General features: G+C 47.7%; 1 protein-coding gene across 1 annotated transcript; it reads left to right on the plus strand.

Annotated features, from left to right (window-relative positions):
- Positions 1-3,452: 3,452 nt before the first annotated feature.
- Positions 3,453-15,651, plus strand: SSUH2 (ssu-2 homolog). Its single transcript, XM_030501455.1, has 11 exons — positions 3,453-3,530; positions 4,125-4,206; positions 5,091-5,220; positions 6,201-6,261; positions 6,917-7,041; positions 7,647-7,709; positions 8,606-8,691; positions 10,073-10,165; positions 11,148-11,253; positions 13,150-13,257; positions 14,996-15,651. Exons 2-11 carry the CDS (start codon positions 4,148-4,150, stop codon positions 15,140-15,142), a joined length of 978 nt encoding a protein of 325 aa, XP_030357315.1. The 5' UTR covers positions 3,453-3,530; positions 4,125-4,147; the 3' UTR covers positions 15,143-15,651.
- The last annotated feature ends 4,084 nt before the right edge of the window (positions 15,652-19,735 follow it).

The raw sequence follows: 19,735 nt of genomic DNA on the forward strand, positions 1-19,735 counted from the left end.
TTATCTTTTAAAAAAAATGCTGCTTAATCAAAATAGCTGTGTCATGATGGAGCTTTGAAATTATGCCCTTGACTATATCTTTTTCATTAGATGTTAATACGTTGCCTGAAGAAACTCTAATTATGCATGGCCCCAGTGAAATATTGCTGTCACTGATGTTACTGAAAAGTAATTGAGTTCTGAGGTTCCTTAACTTATGAATGAGAAAAGCTTTGATTAGCTTAAATAAAGATGGTACAGGAAGTTTCTGTTTAATCAGATGGAAAAAATTAAAAAGTTTTTGTGGTCCTGGAGGTGCTGTGTGGAGCACTGCCATCCAGCTCCACCAGCCAGGTAGTGAAGCAGTAAGGCAACTATTGATGGGGATGAGAGCTGCAGGTTAACTGCTAGGGTTTGCCAAAGATTGAGACTCCCCCAAACTTTGGCTTATGGGTCCAATCGTAAATGCATTGAAAATGGGGGTCTTCCTGCTGACATTGATGGGCTGTTGCTCAGTTACTGCTTGCCAGCTGCAGTCTCCATGGGCTGCCTGGAGGGTGTGTGGGGAGAGCAGTGTTTGGCTCTGATTTATACCTGCATGGGACTTGTCTCTCTCTGCAAGGGAATCTCCCTGAACAGTAAAACACAGTTACTCCTCTGGCAGGAGGAATCCAACCCTGGTTCCCATACAGAGGTGTGTTCATGCCAACTTCCCCTCCTTCAGGAGTTCTCTATAGCTGGCCAGCAGTCATATTCCACATATTGAGCCTTGACATTGCAAGTGAGCACTTAGCAGGCAGCACCCTGGGGTGAGAGGTGAGCGACTTGCAGTTGAGAAATAGGGTCTGAGTGCACACCACTGTCATGTCTGACTGTTTAAAGCTCATGCGTAAAAGCCCAATTTTAGACACCCAAGGAATGCAAATGTTAAGTGCAGATGTATCGTGTGGCTCTTGGGCACCTCAGGAAAGCAAACTGAGTTTTCCAGCCATGTAGTCTTTACTCAGCTTGCAGCCTCTCATCCTTGTTGCAGTTGATCACTCAGAGGCAGCAGCAGGGAGAGGTGGCAGTGGAGGACAAGGAGTCCTTCTGTAGACGATGCTCAAAGCTGTTGGTGCCCCTGTGCAGAAGGGCAGGAACACAGCAGTGTGCAGAATTGCCCAGAGAGGTTTGGTCATATTTTAACCACCAGCCAGCACTGCCCTATTTGCTTACAAAAAGGCCAAACCTCTGATAACCTGATTTTTATCCAAAGGTGAAATCATGTTTTGATGCCAGCTTAGATGAGTCTAGTGGGAAGCTGGTGTGCACTACAGGAGGAGTGCGGTGGCGAGCTTGGTGCCCAGGACCTTGCAGCATGCCAGGTTTTAAGGAATGCTGTGATGTGGATCACATATAGGTCTAACAGAGCTGTGAGTCCAAGGCTGGAGATTTCTCTGCCACTGCTGCATGCGGTGGGAATTTTGCCAGCTATTTTTGTGTGTGTAAAGCTGGATCCCACTGATACAGAACAAAACCTGAAATATCAGATGAGTAACAGCCTAAGCTCTGAATTTCCTGGCTTTGGTCAAAGTCTCTCTCAGACTTACTGTTGTTTTAAAATGGAGCTATGTGTTCATGTTTATAGACTATTGTGTTTTCCAACAACATCACCGTAGCAACAACTGTGCAGTTGATATATTTACTCCGAATTTGGGATATTTTTAACCTGGTCATTTAAACCATTTCTATTGGACTGGAATTTGGTACTTATACTCTTATCTCCATGTTTTGTTTTAAACAGCTTTTTGTTTAACATTTGCACATTAAAAATAGATATTCAGGTTTTCTTGATAATGCGTACATAAGTCCATTATACTTTGGATTGGAAAAATCATAGACTCATGGAATACCAGGTTGGAAGGGACCTCAAGGATCATCTGGTCAAACCTTTCTTGGCAAAGCATGACCTAGATGAGATGCGTGCCTGGCAAGGCACTTGCCCACCTGATCAGGGCTACATGAGTCTTGGTGAATTGAAGAAATGGGAGCCCTCACTCAGGAGGTACAAAGTCCTTTCAGTCCTTAAAGGTTAGTAAACACTGTTTTCTAAATGAGGAAATTGACAATATTTTCATTCACAGTTGTGTCCTTTCCGTTATGAGTACACAACTGCATATAGGCCTATCAAAACACCAAAACTAACCACCAGCAAAGCGGGGGGAAGGAAAAGCACCACTCCAGTGTGGTTTCCCACCCTGTGGCATGGAAGTGGAAGCTGGAGCTTTATCATGACTGAAAGCCCCAGCAGACTTGCATTGCAAACTAATTGGCAAATGAATCCAAAATTGTTCGACATCCTTGAGGAAGATGTTTCTGTTTGGTCTAGACATGACAGAGATAATCACACTGAAGGCATCTTAGGGATTTATTTTTCACAGGTAAGTTCTCCATAGTGCTTATGACTCACCATTACTTGGAAACCTGTGCTCCTTCAGCTCAAGGACAGCCTTGTCTTCTACTTGAGGGATGTGACATTTCAGACAAAGCATGTAGTTTCCTATTTTCATAGGAAGAAATAATGGAGAGATTAATTTTGCTTCCTGGAAGAAAGAAGCATGCTCTCAGCAGAGAAGTCTACTAAATCAAGTTGATGGATGACTACCCTCAGCCTCTCCATGCCTGTCAGGCTGCGTGTTGTTGCCAGGCTGGCATTTCCTGGCTCCTCTGTGCACTCTTTCCTTGCACGGACTGAATTTTCATAATCAGCTGCTGCAATAAGAAAGGTCACTGGATAAAAGGCTTAATAAAAAGAATGGTTTCTGTGTTAGGCATCAGGAGGACCAGTTGCTACCAGTGAGTATTTTTAGAGCGGTACCTAAGGAAACAAACAACTGCTGTCCCACAAGCAGAATTAAAATAAGTTGGAAACTTTTAGAAGAAGAGCAGAGTCATTGCTGGTCAAACTAAGGACTGACATGCCAAAGGCAGCCAAGTGGTGCTGACCTTCTCTATGCTCATGTCCCAGTAAAGATGTGAACATGTACAACTTTGAGCTCTTTGGCTATAACCTGTCGCCTGCTGACCAGAGAGTGTCTCTGCGTCTTTGGGAAGTTCCTGCTGCCTTTCTCCTGCCCCTGTGCTTAACCAGCCTGCTCTGGGTGTCCATCCTGGCAGCGTTCTCCTGTTCCCTGCCGAGGGCGCGGATGGTACCCCAGGCTGCGGGCTCCTCACCTCCGAGGCTTGTAACACCCGGCCCCCAGCTCTCCGCGCCGCAGAGGGAGCAGAGGACCTGCAGGGCTTTGGCACGTACACAGGGTGTCAGTGTTGTTCCACTCCAGCACAGGGACTGAGCTCCTGGAAAGGAGAGTAGGAAAGGACAGCAAACCCTCTGACTGCACGTTGGGCTGTAACATCTGTTTGGTCTCTACATGCACTGTCCGACCTCCAGGATCCCTCACTGATGTTTCTGTGTGCTGTAGGTGACCTGGACCCAAAGCCAGGATGTTCCCTGATACCTTCTGCACCCCAGGAACAGCTGGATGACTGTGAGTGGATCACCCAGGGCAGAGGTATGTGTGTGGCACTGATTTTGTCTCTCTGACATTTTGCACTCCTATAACTTTACCTTTCTGGCGGTAGAGAAACACCAACAGCTGCCTAATCCAAGGTGAACAATCCCATGAAACCATCCCTCTTGTACTCTACAGCTACTGCAATGGGCATGTGCCTGCCCAGCTCACAAAGACTTTTACCTCCCATGCTGCTGTTTGTGGCCCACTTCTTTTGCAGACAGATATGGTTTGGGAAGTAATTACCTTTGATATCTGGCTGTGCTTCTCCCTACTTGGAAAGTCGTCGAGACCTCTGCTGAGCAGGGAGCTGGGACTGCTGTGCTGCCTTGAGCAAGGCAGAGGAGCCAGTGCTGTGGGCACAGGCACTTCCTCGCTCCCCTGAGAGATGTCCCAGTGCTTTGAGGGAATGCCACTGGGATGGGCTGGACAGGGAGCAGCTTCTGGCTGGGGTGTGTGGGATGTTTGGTGTGAAGCGAACTGCTTACCTGGGACTGGCTTTAGGTGCTACAGCTGAATCTTCCTGCAGCTCTGAGCAAAACATGACCTGGGTTTAAAGGGGGCTTGAATTCCTCAGCTGCCCTTTCCCCATAGGAGCAGAGCCCCTGCCACCACCTATGGAGCTGATGGGTGAGCCCAGGGAGCAGAGTAGCAGGCACCCCTTCGTGCAGCACCGGTAAGCAGCTTTATGTACTTCTTTTGAACGCAGCTCAGCACAGCCCTGTGGAGGGAGGTGACCCCCTGCATCAGCATCCCTACATGGCGGGGCTCCCAGGACTCCAGAGATGGCAAAAAGGGTGTCCCCACCACAGGCATTGGCAGCCTGCAGCATGCCCAGGGTAGACACGGACCCCCATAGCACCAACAGCACTGGTATCATCCTCCTCAGAGGTGGGGCCCAAACTCCTGAAGCTTTCTTTAAGAATATAAGAATCACACAGGTTTTGTGCTAGTCCTTGTCCCAGGGGTCGGTTATTGTGTCCTTTATGCTCTTACTGCTTATAGTCGTCTTTCTCTCCCGAATTTCACCTTGAATTTAAGAAAAAAAACAAACCAAAAGCAAGTACACAACACACCTTTTTCCTTTGTATGTAGTGAAAAAGCACAGTTCAAAAAGCACCATTTGATCTGTAGTAGGATAGGATGGTGGGAGTATGCTCCCACTTGTTTTCTTCACCTACACAAAGGTTCAGACTGGATATCTGGTGGCATTGTGTTTCTCAGCCTTAACGAGAAGGGAAAAAATGGCTGCGGGACAGTGATCAATGTTTCAAACCAGCCTTCATACCTTTACCCAGCCTGCTGAAGGTGAGGGTTTACACACACACATACGTTATTTTAGACCACCATTTAATACTGACTGATATTGCACGAAGATTTTGTTTTAGGATGCAAATCTTTTTCTTTTTGCAATAAAACAGTCACCAGCTGTGACTGTGTAAGAGGTAGGTGCTCCCACATGGGCTCTGCTTCCCTTTTTTGCACTATGTTATATACGCTGCATGTTTCCAGCTAACCCTTTAGAATTTAAGATACAAACCTGTCACCGTTGCCTCCCAGCATGCCCCCAATGACAGAGGCAGCAGCCAGGCGAGCCCTCCTGCGCTTCATGTCCTCGCGGTGCTGCTATGGGAGCAGGGCGGCAGGGGACCTGGCCATCCAGTGCCTGCGGCAGGCGGGCACCTACCGAGTGAGTACCTCCAGACCGGGCGTCTTGGGCAGCTCTTGGGAGTGGCTGGGATAACTTCCAATCACACAGTGACATCAGGCCACCAGGAATCATCCATTCATTAAATTAGATGGCTTCCATCGTAATTTAAATGCAAACATATAAGTGCTTTCCAAGGGAAATCTACTTAAGAACTGACTACAGGGTTTTATAGCTGAAAGGTCCATCCTCCTCTACAGCACCACCTGGAAGCCTTCTCTGATAGCCCAGCTTTGGCAAAAGAGCACTTTCCTTACCTAAACTGCAGGAATCTACCCTGCAGCTTGGTATTTTGTGCAAGTACAGAGTGACCTGTAATGCCACATATTCCCCCAGCTGTGAATATTCTGGTGATGTTTAATTTCACAGAAAACATGTGGGCTTTGATTCCCTGGTTTCATTCCTCTCACTGAAAATAGTTATTGCAGATTTGGTGCTTGCTGGCTCTTGGGTCAGTCCTGGTTTGGGGACTTGCTGTCCATGGAGAGGGGGACCCAAAAAAACAAATTGGTGGGTTCTGTGCCAGGCTTTGCTGTGGGTCATGCTTGGGCAGCCTCCCAGAGGAATGCTGCTGTGCCCACCCCTCCTCCCTATTCTGGGACTTCTTGGGGGAGAAAAGGCAAGAGCATCGAGGAACAGGGTTCTGGGAATGCCCTTTAATAGGCACTGTGGGGCAGATATTCCTTTACGCTAGTGTTTGTTCCACTTGTGAGATTATCCAGATTACTCACAAACATTATCTGGGCCTTCCCTAAACAATAAGCCCCAACATTCTCCAAAAAGTGGCAAAATGCATTTTTTCTGTGAAAGTGCCAGCCAGTTTTTCTTACACAAGTTGTACTTAGAGACAGAAAAATCCAGGAATCCTCCTGAGACCCAGTATTAGCGAGTCACCTTTCAAATTTAAATGCCCGCTTTGTGCAAGTTGTTTTTGTTTTCAGTGTGTGATTTTTCTCTTCTAGTATCGACTGGAGACGTTCAGTGAGTCGAGGTTAAGCGAGTGGGTGTTTGAGCCCTTCACCAGTAAGTGATTGCCCCAAATCCCACTGGAATAGCTCTTGTGAGATGTGACCTGCACATTGGAGCCGGGGTCTGTGGCAGTGCTCATTGTCCAGGGCTCCTGGGGGTGACTTGATCCTGGTTTAACATGCATCAGGTTGGTCTGCTCCCTTATGGCCATTTGGACTCTGCAGGGCTTGTGAAGCTGGGGCGAAATGCTTTCCTTTACAAGCCCAGTTTGCTTCCCTCATGCTAGGGCAGGTTTGTGGCATGCCCTGGGAGCAGAGGCCCTTAGTTCCCAGTAATTTCCTACCAAGTGTCACATATAGTCGAAGCTTGTCAAGGTTTGAGGTGGGCACCCATGTGCAGTGGAGCTCTTTATGGACCTGCTGAGGAGTGTGTGGGACCCTCACCCATGGTGTTTGGGTGACAGCTGATCCCGGGTGCTTGCACTGCCTTTGGGGGTCTGCTGGGAGGGCTGGGGGTGATGGGGACTGTGTCACGGTGGCAGGAGGATGCTCAGCACTCCAGAGTGCCACGGACTACATAGGGTCAGTCTCTGGTGTGATGCCCACCTGGGGATGGGGAGCGGTCTGTGTGTCCTCAGCAGCACCAGGAGCCAGCCAGCATCCAGGCACCACCTCCAGCAAGGCGGATAAGATGCAATCCTTTCCTGCAGAGCCTGGAGCAGCTGGATCCCCGGGTGATGCCCCCCTGGACCTCTGGGATGTGGAGGTTGGCCCCCCTCCACTCTTCCAGGGCCGAACACGGCGGTGCCGGGTGCCCTGCTCAGCACTGGTCAGGGTGAGTCCCCCCTTGCTGATGGCTGCCTGCAGGAGCCCCTTCCTGGCTGACGGGCTTGTGGAGCTGGGGTAACTTCCCCAGGACTCTCAGCTCGTCAGGCACCTCACTTCAGTTCTCGTTTTCTTGTGTTTTTCCTCGTTAAACACCAGTGAAAACAGTCAGAGATCTCCTCTTCCTGGTGCTTTCTTCCTTTAGAACTTTGAGGGCAAATCTTGCTGCAGCCTTTTCGAGAAACAGCACTGGATAATCTTTCCTCTTTTGTTAAATTTTTTTCCAACATTTGGACAACATTAGTTTGCATGACAGTTCCCATTTAGCTTTTGACAAGCTCTATAGCTGGACAATTTATTTTACTTTTTAAGTGAAATGATGAATAAAGAAAAAAAGTACTTTCTTTTGCCAGCACCACATAGACATTTGCCTTTGTTAATTATTACTTATGACTACTTTAATGGTCATACAGCACAATTTTATGGTGTTGGATTCTTTCCCATTCGGACCAGAATTTTGTCACTGAATATAGATGCAGGAAGGGTGCCTGTGCATAATATGAGATATCCAAAATCCCTGGGAAGCTCTGCGCATGAATAATCTTCTGATTTCAGGACTGTCACAGATGCCATGGTCACGGCCGTTCCAAGTGCAGGGTGTGCCATGGGGCAGGTCAGGTAAGGAGCTGGGAAACCTTCTGTCAGGCTGCATTTCCCATTCCTCTAAGCACGGGGTTCATTTGCAAAATCACAACATGCGTTGTCTTATTACTGTGCTTATTATGAGGGCTGAAAACATGGGGCAAGTTCTGTTGTATTTCGCCTTTGCCACCCTGTATCCCAAAGCCACTCGTGTTCAATCCAGTTTCCAGCTGATGTTCCCAGGTCCTGCAGTGATGCTGAATGGGGTTGTCAAAATCCTGCCCAGGTAGAAAAAGTGTCTTACCCTGTCCTCAATCAATAGCCTGTGTGTTACGATGGTGAGAAGGAGAATTTGCTTCTGCTCTGTTGAAATTAGGTCAGATCTTAGGCATGAGATACAGCAAATGGTTTGCTGTCTTTCAGATGTGCTCAGTTCTGTATTTGGGGTTTCCGAATGAGAGAGAAGGCTTAACCCAGGGGTGCTAGTGCAGCCATAAATCTGGCCTCCTGTCTTTATTTCTCCTTCTGCACAGATATTCCCAGACAGCCAAAAGATGTGTTGTTATTGCACAAATTTGCCACTTACGGTTCATCTGATTAAATACAAATACTTAAAAGTATACTGCTAGCTACAAGAATAAATAACATGTATAAAAACCCACATGCATAAGAAAAAAGGCATTTCAATCAAACTGTGTCTAATTTGCATCACTAGTGAGTTTGACTGGAACACCTGATTAATCTGGGGTCACAGTTTATGAGCTATTTTGTACACTCTTCCTTTGCAATGTATATACTTGGTAAATGCCTTCCTCTGCAAGCCTGACTTAGCAATTATTTTGCTAATGTGCATAAAAACTTTTGATTTATAAACCTGACATGTCTTTATTCTAGCAGTCACTGCCTGTTTTAATTCTTTGGTGTGTTTGTAGACAAGGTGTGTAACATGCAAGGGATCTCGACGCAGGCTAAAGCAGCAGAAGAGATGCCAGCTTTGTTCAGGTACAGGTCGCAAAAGGTACGATGGGGTCCATGTCAGTTAGTGTGGCTCTGCCCGGGCTATACTGCTTCCCTTAGTCCATGTTTGCTCAGGCAGAGGAATGGGTAGTAGAAACCAGTCATCCCAGTCCCAGTGGCCTGGTGGGAGTTAATAACTGAGGGTCTCCTGGTAGGAGGAAACTACTGGAAAGTTGGGAAAGTAGGGGAACATACTTAATCCAGTACATTTGAGCCAAGATGACTTCATGTGTGTGCTGCTGGAAGAGATTACAGTGCAGAGCTGGGACATGCTTTCAATGCCTCTGTGCTTTTTCTGTTTTCTACTATGAAGATCACCTACCAGATAAAGCAGTACAGCAGTAGCTTTATTCTCCAAGAAAAATGGTTAGAAATGGACTTTCTCTGCTCTCATTTTCAAAAGAACTTTGATTTTAACACCTATTATTCATTCTATTGTATGATTCTGTGTAGCCTACCCTCAGCATTCAGGACCCAGGCTGGCATCCCAAACTTGTGAGAGCAGCTTTTAAGCCTTTGGAAAATAGTAATATTTTGGCTTGCCTTTCTTCCATCTTTTTTGACCTTTCTGTTACAAGACTGTCACTTTTCCCAGCTTCTCTGGGAAACTGGAGGAAGCCTTCAATTTTCCAATGAAAGCATGGGAGGGGCCTGGAAGGAGCTGCAAACTCCAGAGCTGCTCTTAGGTCTGGTTCCTGCAGTGCCCGGTTGGGGTTTGGCAGGTTTCATGGCCTGTGCAGCCTGGAGAATTATTACCACCCTCTGTTTTTCCAAACATGAAATAGGCTTTGAAATGATCTTTAAGTGACAAAAAAAGAAGGCACTGTTCTAAAGCTGTTTTGTTTATGTGGCTCCATTAAGTTTAAAATAACAGAGATGGTATCGTGCATAATCATGGCAGTCATTTTAAAGCATGAATCCACTGGGGCTAATGATGGCTTGAAGAGCCTTAATGAATCAGTTGTTAACTGCTGCTAATCTGTGCTGCACTGATGCAATCAAAATGCTCCATGCATAAGCATATGCCTCCTGCATCTGTTAGAAGCACATGCAGTGGCGTCTTCAAAGTGACACTCGCCTTCCTACCGTTGTGTGGGGAAATTGTGATTATCCTAATTAGATGTACAAATACATTCTTTGCCTAATTCCACATTTACAAATAGATTTGAGGTTGGAATTAGTCATTTCTTTTTCCCAGCAAATATGTTACATCCCATGAGTCACATACCAGGGGGGGACGTATGTGTGCTGCATGTGCTATCATTGACTTCTGTAGCTGCTGAGCTATACAAACACTCTGAAATAAATCACTCCTGGGTCCACAGGACTCAAAGTGAGCAGTGTTTAAATCCCATTTAAAACCCATTTTGTTGCATTCAAAGGTGCAATACCTGTTCTGGCCGGGGCAGCAAGACCTGTGTGACCTGTCAGGGAGAGAAAAAGCTCCAGCATTTCAAGCAGCTGGTGGTAACCTGGTGAGCAGCATGGGTTCAGAGCTGTTACTTTTATTCCTTATTCTACTGCAAGGCTTGGGAGCTCAGCTGGGCTCCCTGAGGGGAAGCTGGGGGAGTATTGCCTTTGGTCAGGCAGAAACAGGAGCTTAGAGAGGCAGCTTTAGTCCTTAATGATGGCAGCCTTGTCCATGGGGTTTGGTGGGGGCTGAAGTGGCTTCGCAGAAGTGAAGGGTGGTCCAAGGGCACACAAGAACTCAGAAATGGGAACAGCGTAGCTGAGCGCAGCCCAGACCTGAAGCTGGGGCAATGTGGGGCAGTGGCTGAGCTCCTTTTTCTAGGACATTAGTGACCTAAGGCTGCTGGCTGCAGTGTTACTCTGGCATTTCCCATTTAGGAGCTCTAGTGCCAGAGATAACAGATGGGGCTGAAAAAGATCTTAGCTTGTGAGGTTTAGCAAAAAGGCCATTACCCGCCCTGCTGAGTGCTTCCTGAGTACTTTCCCATTTTTGTACAAAATGCCGTCAATTACCCTGTGTGAACACCTTCATTTTTCAAAACACCATCTCTCCACCCTGGGAGCTTGGAAATTGTCCCAGCCATACCCATCCCCCTGGTGGGACTCCTGGGGTATCTGGGGCCCTGGGGCTGCATGACCCTGACAAGCACAGCTCTGGCAGATGAGACCTCCAGCTCCTTTGGAGGAGACTTGGTCTGTCGCAAGCAGTTAATGGTTGTAGGAGGCATCAAAAGCTGCAGGCGAAGGTGATCACCATGAAGGTCTGATTTCAGGATTATTTATGCAATAGTCATCCATGGTTGTTGCATACACATGGTGATTAAGCAACTAATGAGGGAGTGCACAAAGGTTAGGCAGGCATGATTATTGTCCTCGGAAATCAAGGAGCATTCAAGCATTACTTGGGCATTTAGAAAGAGCCTGGAGATAGCTCAGCACCCTGCAAACAGTCTTGGATTGTTTGGATGTTTTCTTTCTCTCTTGCAGGAAGAACAATGTCTTTGAATTTGTTTCTGAGCATCATCTGAACTTCCCAGGAGAGCTGCTCAGCAAAGTCAGTGGAGAGAGTATATTTAAAGATGAAAATGTGATGGTGAGTGCAACTCCTGGGCTGGAGGGGATCCCTCCTGAGCCGCTGTGAAAGAGAGGGAATGTGAAATGGCTTCTCTGCTGTGGTGTCAAGTGGCTGCTTTGGATGCAGTGATAACCAGTGCCCTCTCCTGCAGCAGAGCTGTCAAGGTGCCATTCATGGGGCACAGCTTTTCCCATTTCTGCAGTCAAGACAAACTTAAGGAGCAATGGGATTATTAAATCCAGCAAAAGCGGGTCTTTTTCCATCAGCAGCCACTGGGAGATTGCAACTTTGCTCATGCCTGCAGGGCACTGGGGCCAGGGACCTCTCGGGATGAATGGACAGAAATGCTCTGCAGGAGCAGGGGTACGCACAGGTCACCCTTGCGGTCTGACAGTGTGGCACCAGGATGACAGCAATGAGGTGGTTTTGGGCCATTGCCCCTCGGTAGTGCAGAGCATCCTTAGCTTCCACCGGGGAGCTGAGAGTTGTTGGGTTTTCTGACTAACAATGTGTGACCAACCCGTGCTGCAGCAGTCAGTGCTCAACCACCTCAGGTTGCTTTTGGTGGCCAGACTAGCAGAACTCCCACCCCAGAGTCATCTGCAGCTCTCCAGCAATAGCAGGAGACATCCAGCAGCACATCCATCCCTCAGGCTTTTTATATTGCCCCTTGCACATTTCCCACTGCCTGCGCAATAGCGTCAGTGCTATTGGCTGCAGGCTTTGTAGGGAGAGAGCGTGGGATAGTGGCTCTCGCCCCTTGCTGGAGTGCCTGCATGGCATTGCCATCAACCAGCAAATCCATCTGCCTGCAGAGATGCCGGGAGCTCATCCCCATGGTGGGAACTGATCCCACCAGCTTCGGAGCTGGGATCCAGCACAGAGGTTCTACTTTGGCCAGGGCTGCTTGCTGGGCTGCTGTGGAGAACTGCAGTGCAGGGCCCTTAAACAAGATCATCAATGCTGGACATCTTGTCTCCTCCAGCTCCTGTGGTACAGAGCTGCTGAAGGGAATCTGCCTCTGTAAACCTGCAAAATTCTGGGGCAAAACAGTCCAAAGCTGGCTGAAGCACAGTACTCTCTCACAGCCAATGTCATTTCTGTACTGCTCAGTCCTCAGCTTGAGTTTTCTTTTTAATGCAAATGCGAGTGAGTGAGGGTTTAACTGTGCCTTTTTATTATTTATTAGCTGTTTTTCAGTAATCTGTAGAAACTTCAGTCACATACCAGGACTGGGAGATAGGCGCCATCCAAGCACAGACCAGCTCTCCCTCAGAGAGCTATTACTCAATATTATGCATCTGTAGTGAAGACTTTGCATCTGGTGTTGCAGAATCCCTTTGGGATTTGAATGATGCTTTAGCATCTGAGTCGCTCTCCAATGAATGCTTTAGATCTGAAGTCCTATGAGCATTAAAATCAGTGGGGTTCTCACATAAACAGCTATCACTCCTGGCTATGCAAGAAGTAGCTGCATCCACAACTAGTTCTGCTTTGCCCACAAGCCCAGTATATCTTCTGTAAATTGTCCACGTTCTGGGGGAAAACAGAGGCTTTAAACAACCTTTCAGGTTTAACAGTGCTGTGCTGCTGGAAGAAGGTGACAGTGAATTCTGATGGGGCACAGAGTCACTCAGTGCCAGTTTTTAACCAAACCTGCCAGCTTGGGAACAGCAGCCTTCCCCCTGCCCCATGGGCAGCATAAATCTCTGTCTGGTGAGGCACCATCGCTATTTGAGACACTTCTACACTTTGCTGGGGAGGGATGGACATGCCTTTGGGACTCTCTGACCTTAGCGTTTATTCTGTATATTGCTGTTATTAGCTCAGGTCTTCCATTGTAACAGGTGAAATGAATGTATTTCTCAGACAAACAGGGTCTCTCTTCTGCATGGTTGGGTTTATTCCTTGCAGGTGTACCCCATCATCGACTTCCCTGAACCTGAAATCTCCCTGGCCTCGCAGCGAGCCATTGCAGAGCACAATGCAGCGTTTGCCACATCGTCCCGCATCCTCCGGCAGGTAAGAGGGAGCCTCTGGCATGTCCCCCTGCCCGCTGCACACCCTGCTAGTGATGGTGTGTTAGATCCTGGTTTTAGGCACAATAAGATGTTGAGAATAGTCACTCATTTCCTTTCATTTAGAGGTGATCTTTAGCAAATGAAAAAAATCCTAATTATCAAAGAAATCTTAATTATCGAGTGAAATACCAGGGAAATAATTTTTTGAAATGTTTAGGAATTGAAAGATGTAGGTGACTGTTGTTATTCCTGTTCCTGTTTCCTTTTCAAAGCCCTGGCAAACGTTATTTATTACTGCTATTTTTATCTTAGAAGCTACTTTAGAACAAACATTAGGATTGCACTCCATCTGATTCTCACTAGAGTGTCGTAATGTCTGCTGCTGCTATTATAAATGTGATTGCAAATGCAAAAGTTTAGCTAGAACATACTGTCTTTTCACCCACAGGAAAGAGAAGGTTTCACATTAAAAATGCGAGTAAACTGAAAGACCAAAATAAACTTAAAGGGAGATGGTTTGATTTTTCCATGTGGTCTGTCAAAACCAGCTCTTTGGCAAATTTCTGCCTTCCAACTTTGTTCCAGCCTATAATTTCCACTTCTCGGCATCAAAGGCAGTTTGCTCACTAAGCTGCTGCACCCCAGCCAAAGTATCCTCTGGCTGTATGGGAAAGCAGGTGCTGAAAACCTGTCCTGGCAAATCCAGGCACCACATGGTATTTATGCTGATCCGGGCTGCCTTCTCCTGGTGCTTTCCCCACTGTTGAATTTTTCACCCTTCTGCTTGTCATTGGCTGAAGTCGTTCTGCTTAATAATCAGCATCTTTTGGAGCAAGCTGGGTGGGGGGGTGTGCATTGAAATCCCTTCTTTGCTTGGCTGATGCTTTCTGCCTTCTTATGGCCGTGTGTTGGAGGTAAGTATCAGGATCATAGATACCCTCTGGGGTTAGAGGGGCTGGAGCCCAGCAGATATTGAGCTTTATTTAAAACTGAGACTTTGCACTTGTAATTGCAGCAGGAGGTGAGAGCTAGGGTGGGTCAGGAGACCCGACTGGCTGCTGGGCACCACGAGGAAGGAGCAAAGCAGGGCCCTCCATGAGGAGACAAGGTGCCTCCACAGCACTGCCTCCTGTGATTCAGCCAGGAATAATAATTACCAGAGAAATGGAGATGAAAGCAGCTTCCTTCCCCCCCCTAGACAGGAAGGGAGCAGAGCAGCAGGGGTTAAATCTGCAGCAATTTCTGCTGCAGTAACACAACACGGTGCAGCCATCACTGGTGGAGGTGATGTGTTCACAGCTCACCACCAGTGCCTGTGTTTGCACATCCAGATTCCTGTGGCTTTCCCATGTTCCCAGGGCAAACACAGGGAACTGTGTTTGCACACAGACCTCAACCATGCATGAGATGGGGCATATGCTAGCACACCAAGGACTGGAAACAAGGGCTTAAAGGATTTAACGAAATAGCTTAAATAGCTATAAATGCAGTAAAAATGGACTAGTATTCAAGGGCCAGAACATGCTAGCTGCACCAAGGGAATCTTTGATGGCTGTAGTGATGGGCTGGTTAGTCTCCACCAGTTTTTCTGTTTCCCTTCACAAAGCAGCAGCTCTCTTGGACCTGCAAGGCTCCTGGCTGAAAGTTGGGGCTTTTTACCTGTCTACATGTGTTGGTCTAAAGCAAGATACAGCATCTGCTCCGAACTGCCTACTTAATTTGAGCTTTTCCTTTCCCAGCGGCAAACAATTGAGCTAATCCCCATCACAGAAGTACACTACCAGTATTCAGGGAAGCCTTACCTCTACTACATCTATGGGCTTGAGAACAAGGTATATGCACTGGACTATCCTGAGAGGTGCTGCTGCAGCTGCACTGTCATCTGAGAGTTGATGCTGGGAGAAAAGTAGGATTCTGGCAGCAATTACCCCATGAAACCCCTGCAGGGAGCAGGGATGCTCCAGGACCTTGCTCCCAGGCATGCTTGTGTCTGCAACAGAGGACTGCCAACACAACAGAGCAGGGGAAGGAAAACCATGATGCCTCTCACTTCAAATCCTTTCTATCTCGGAGCCGGGACCAGCTCCAGGCCTCCTGTTGGGTGCATATCAGGCCTTTGGGTAAAGATTTCTCCCTGTGGATGTTTTCCTTTCTTGTTGCAATGCTGTATCATGAAGGTGAATGGGTATTGACAGAGACATTTTCAGTCCAACTATGCAGTTTATGACTGGTGCCTTTCTTTCCCCGTTTTATTTGTCCATTTTCCTGACTTACTACATAATCTATAATGATGTATTTAAAAGCTCTATCCAATTAGCAAATCAAACTTTAAAGGTTTTTAAATACCCAGTAACAGCATCTGAGGGGTGGTTGTACCAATATGAAAATCATTGTCTAATAACAGGCTCCTGCAGTATGTGCTGTGTGTGATGTCCTTGGTGGCTGCAGGGATGGGGGGAGCGGGAGGTTGCCGGAGGGTGAGGATGTAGGGTCATCCTTGTGCCCATATGTTGGGGGCACAAGGTCTGCCCTAGGGACAGCTCCTGGGCCTCATCCAGACAAGGGACGTTGTTTCAAGTGCCTGCAGGAGGTGGTTCTGCCCTGTCCTCCTTGTTTTCTCTTTCTATCACCAATCTTGCAATGTTTATCTCAGAAAAGCTTGCAGGAGAACTTTGGCTTGCTTTGGGTTTAAGGGTAATTTAATTTAAGTGCAAACACTTGTGTTTGCAATGTAGAGCTTGAGGAGAGGAAGCAAACAGACTGTAGAAAGTTCAGAAATGTGCAAGCAAACAGAAAGACACCAACACTCATATTTAAACACAAATCAAACAACCCTCCCCTCCCCCTGTGATTTTTTTACATAGTTCTTGTGCTGCTTGGGGCCTTACAGATGGGTTTTGCATGGGTGGTATGGGCAGCCCCCAAGACTGCTGTGTCCAGTGGGGGTGTGCTGGCTGCAGCCTGGTGCTCTCTGTCATTGGAGTGCCAGCTGGGTTTGTAGGTTATCACAGCAAAATCCAAATGGGAGAAACAGCTTGAGGAGCTGGGAAATTTTTAAGAGATAGAGTGCCATACATCAGCTTGAATGGGGATTGTGAGGGGCAAGAGGAAAGAAAAAACAACTGGGAAAAGGCATTTAGCAGCTGACAAGTTTTAATCAAGTGAGTTGAAAATTAACTTGTAAAGGAAGTGTTTTCTAATGCTATTTCTAAAATGAACAAATCCATGCTGCTCCTGCTCAGCTGAGAGGAAGAGAGGAGCTTTCCTAGTTTTGCTGTGGGGGAGAGACACAGGCAGCAACTGCTATCCTGGCACAGAGTGATGCTCCCCTGTGCCACCCTGCACAAAGTGATGTGCTCCTGCATCAGCCCCAACGTTGCTCTGCAGCAAAGGGAGAGCAGGCATTAACAGCCTTCTTACTAAAACATATTTAAACAGTGGGGTTTTTTAATGGCTAATTCTGGACTGGCTCTTTACCCTATGCATGCCCATGCAAGCATGCCCCAGAAGAGGAACACCACCACCCAAACTGTTCCTAACACAAGTTTGTTCAATTTGTAGAACTCTACAAGGATGTCACTTCTTTTTTGGCAAACCTTCACTTCAGAGCTTTGAGAGCAAAAAGGAGGTAAGAGCACGTTTCCCTAGACAGCGCACTACAGGATGCACATGTAAAGTTGTTCCTTCCCCTATGTACTGTGTACTTATATATAGATATGCATTTTCTATAGCCAGGCTTAGTGGAGCAGGCCAGTGGGGCACATTAATCAAGCAGCCTGCCTGCCTGGCAGTCACAGATTGCTTTCAGCAGATGCATCTAATGCAGTTTTAGTCTATCTTTACTCGGGTCAAACAAGTCCCTGACCTGCATAAGGCTGACAAATGACTGGATGAGCTGATCATGCAGTCCATCATACTGGGTGGCTGTAGAGCACTGGGCAACAAGCTCCAGTGCTGGGGTCCTCTGGAAATAGCTGCAGGACCTGAGAAACCATTGCTGTGGTCATGCAGCCATGCAGAGCTCACACTGTTCACATGCAGGAGCTTCATTGTAGCCTCCGCAGGCAGGGCTTGGTGGTGTCTTGTATGAAGGACTAAGCCTGGGTGAGAGCTGAGCCCATTCAGCTTGAAGCTGGGCAACAAACCAGCAGGGAGACCTGAACTGCTGCACATCAGCATAGAAATGGGTATGATTTGGTGCACACACAGAAGGTAAATTGTTGAGAAGAACAACAAGAGAGAGCACATAAAGAGCTGGAGATGGCTTCCATAAGGCAGGCAGGCAGGGCTGGCTGGTGAGGAGGGAGGTGCAGGGATGCTGCAGGCACAGAGGCAGAATAGGCAGCAGCTAGGCTGAATCCCTGTGGGAGCATCAAAATGCAACCGGCAGCCATCCTTCAGGTAGGGTCCTGTCCACTGTAGGGGGCTGGACCTGAACCTGTTGCAAGGTCTTGCTGTTTGAGAAGACCACACAACACTATCGGGGCAAAGAGGGAAGAAAGGAGGGCGTTTTTCTTCTGAGCCACCAACAGGGAGGGACCAGACAGTTTGCATAAGCTTTACAAGCAACCCAAATAGCCTAAATAATCATCAGGCTGGATTCCTTTTGGACTGAGCAGTTGCTAGTGGTTGTTCAGAAACAAATACAAACCCCACTTCACTCATCGAGTCATTCTTGAAGCACGAGATAAAGTTTATCCTCTCTGCTCTTGCTGCCAGGGCAAAGGCAAGAGGCATTCACCACAGGAGTGCTTGAGTGCTCTGGATTCTGCTAAATCCTCAAACCTACCTGCATTCCCATGGTCAGAAATGCTGTGGCCACCCATGTCTTACCTGGACATGGGGGGGTCTGGAGGGATAGTGGGAGCAGCCAGAGGGGGGCCATCAGCCCTTCCTGCACCCACTTGCTGGGCTGCCTTCCCTGTGCTAAACTGTTACCCAGACAAAGCAGGATGAGCATCCCTGGATGAAGGCACATGTGAGAACGAGGGACTGACACCAGAAGCCAGTGCCGCCTCCCTCTGTGACGGCTTTGGGGTGGGAGTCCTGCCATTCCTGGTGTGTTTTTAATAGAACTTCAACTATATTTAGATCAAAAATAAATACATTCTTGGCCTGAACACTCTCTTCAATGCCTGATGAATGAGCAGGACCTCTTCCACAGGAAACTATAAAATTCCTGGGCTGATGGCTGGCCTCTGCCAGGGCAAAGGGAAGCAGAGCTCTGCACTCCTGCTCTGCCTGCCAGCCTGCACTCCAATGTCTGCACTAGCAGAACACCCTGGTCATTACTGTTATTAATAACTGCACTACTAAGTTTATTATTAATGCTGCATGGGAACAAGGAAAGAAACTTGATGATATTGAAATCCCTATTCTGTGTTTTACAGAAAGCAAAGCTTTGTAAGGCCCTGCTGAGTGACAGCAGAGGTACCCTGGCCTGGCTGGACTGCCAGAAATGCTGTCTGGGGACAGCACCTGAGAGTGGCTATTTTCATAGAATGGCTTGTGTTGAAAGGGAAGTTTTCTGCTATCTCCTCCCTGCATGTTCACCAGCACCATAACTAGGGTTGCTCGGGGGCCTTGGCTAGCTCCGTTATTTCTCTTTATGGACTTGCTGCCCAGGGATTCATTGAGCATCCTTCTGAGCACACCCGCCCCGTGTGCCTGTGCAGCTGCCTGAGGTTATAGATGCCATAAAGGCAGGCTGCAGCTTGCGCACAACTAGTCTGAAGTTTCCCACCACTCCTCTCTGTAGCTCCTGAGTCTTTGATGGTTTATAAAACAAGTTCAGCCTTTTGACACAACAGCCCCCAAGTGCCATTTCATCCAATAAACATGATAAATTGGCCACAGCGACTATGCTTTCAGTTCATGCTCTCCTGTTCTTGGTGTCAGGGAAGCGCAGCATCACAGAAGACAGGAGGTGGATGGATTCCTGGTGGGTTTGATTGGGCTGCCTGTGCTGACCCACTCCCTGCAGCCCTCTTCCATACCTCTGTCCTCCTCCAGAGCCCTGAGCGCACTGAGATAACCCAAACACAACTCCTCCAGCCCAGGAGGGATGCACTGAAGCCACTCACAGGGCCACCGGTGCCTGCTCCAGGTCCAGGGAGCTGCAGGCAGCAGTGTGGGACCGGGGGGGAAGGAGCTTCCCCCCGTCTTCAGCTCGGTTTAGCCTCCACCATGTTTTTGCTTCTAGCACCTATAAAATAACGTTTCCTCTATCTGCTAGAGCGGCTTCATCTCTTTACATTGAAAAGCCAAAAGCATACTGAAGAAACTCTTAAAAAAAGAGTATCTTCCCAGGGAAAAAAGAAATTCTCAAAGCATTGATCTATCTATCCATCTTAGCACCGAGATTCTTCACATACTGACCTCCTGACACAGGCTGCCTTTGTGGACAAAACTGCTCTGAATCAGGCTGCTTTTTCCTCTGATCTTTCCAGGTCCTGGTGGGTTTATTTCCAGTGTTTGAG

The sequence above is a fragment of the Strigops habroptila genome, chromosome 11, assembly GCF_004027225.2.
Source record: "Strigops habroptila isolate Jane chromosome 11, bStrHab1.2.pri, whole genome shotgun sequence".
In the NCBI taxonomy this organism is placed as follows: domain Eukaryota; kingdom Metazoa; phylum Chordata; class Aves; order Psittaciformes; family Psittacidae; genus Strigops; species Strigops habroptila.

Excerpts from the sequence above, each read along its gene's own strand:
- SSUH2 (XM_030501455.1), top strand. The coding sequence starts at position 4,148 with ATGGAGCTGATGGGTGAGCCCAGGGAGCAGAGTAGCAGGCACCCCTTC. Across the intron at positions 4,207-5,090 it reads CACCCCTTCGTGCAGCACCG|CATGCCCCCAATGACAGAGG; the intron begins GTAAGCAGCTTT and ends GTTGCCTCCCAG. Across the intron at positions 8,692-10,072 it reads TCAGGTACAGGTCGCAAAAG|GTGCAATACCTGTTCTGGCC; the intron begins GTACGATGGGGT and ends TTGCATTCAAAG.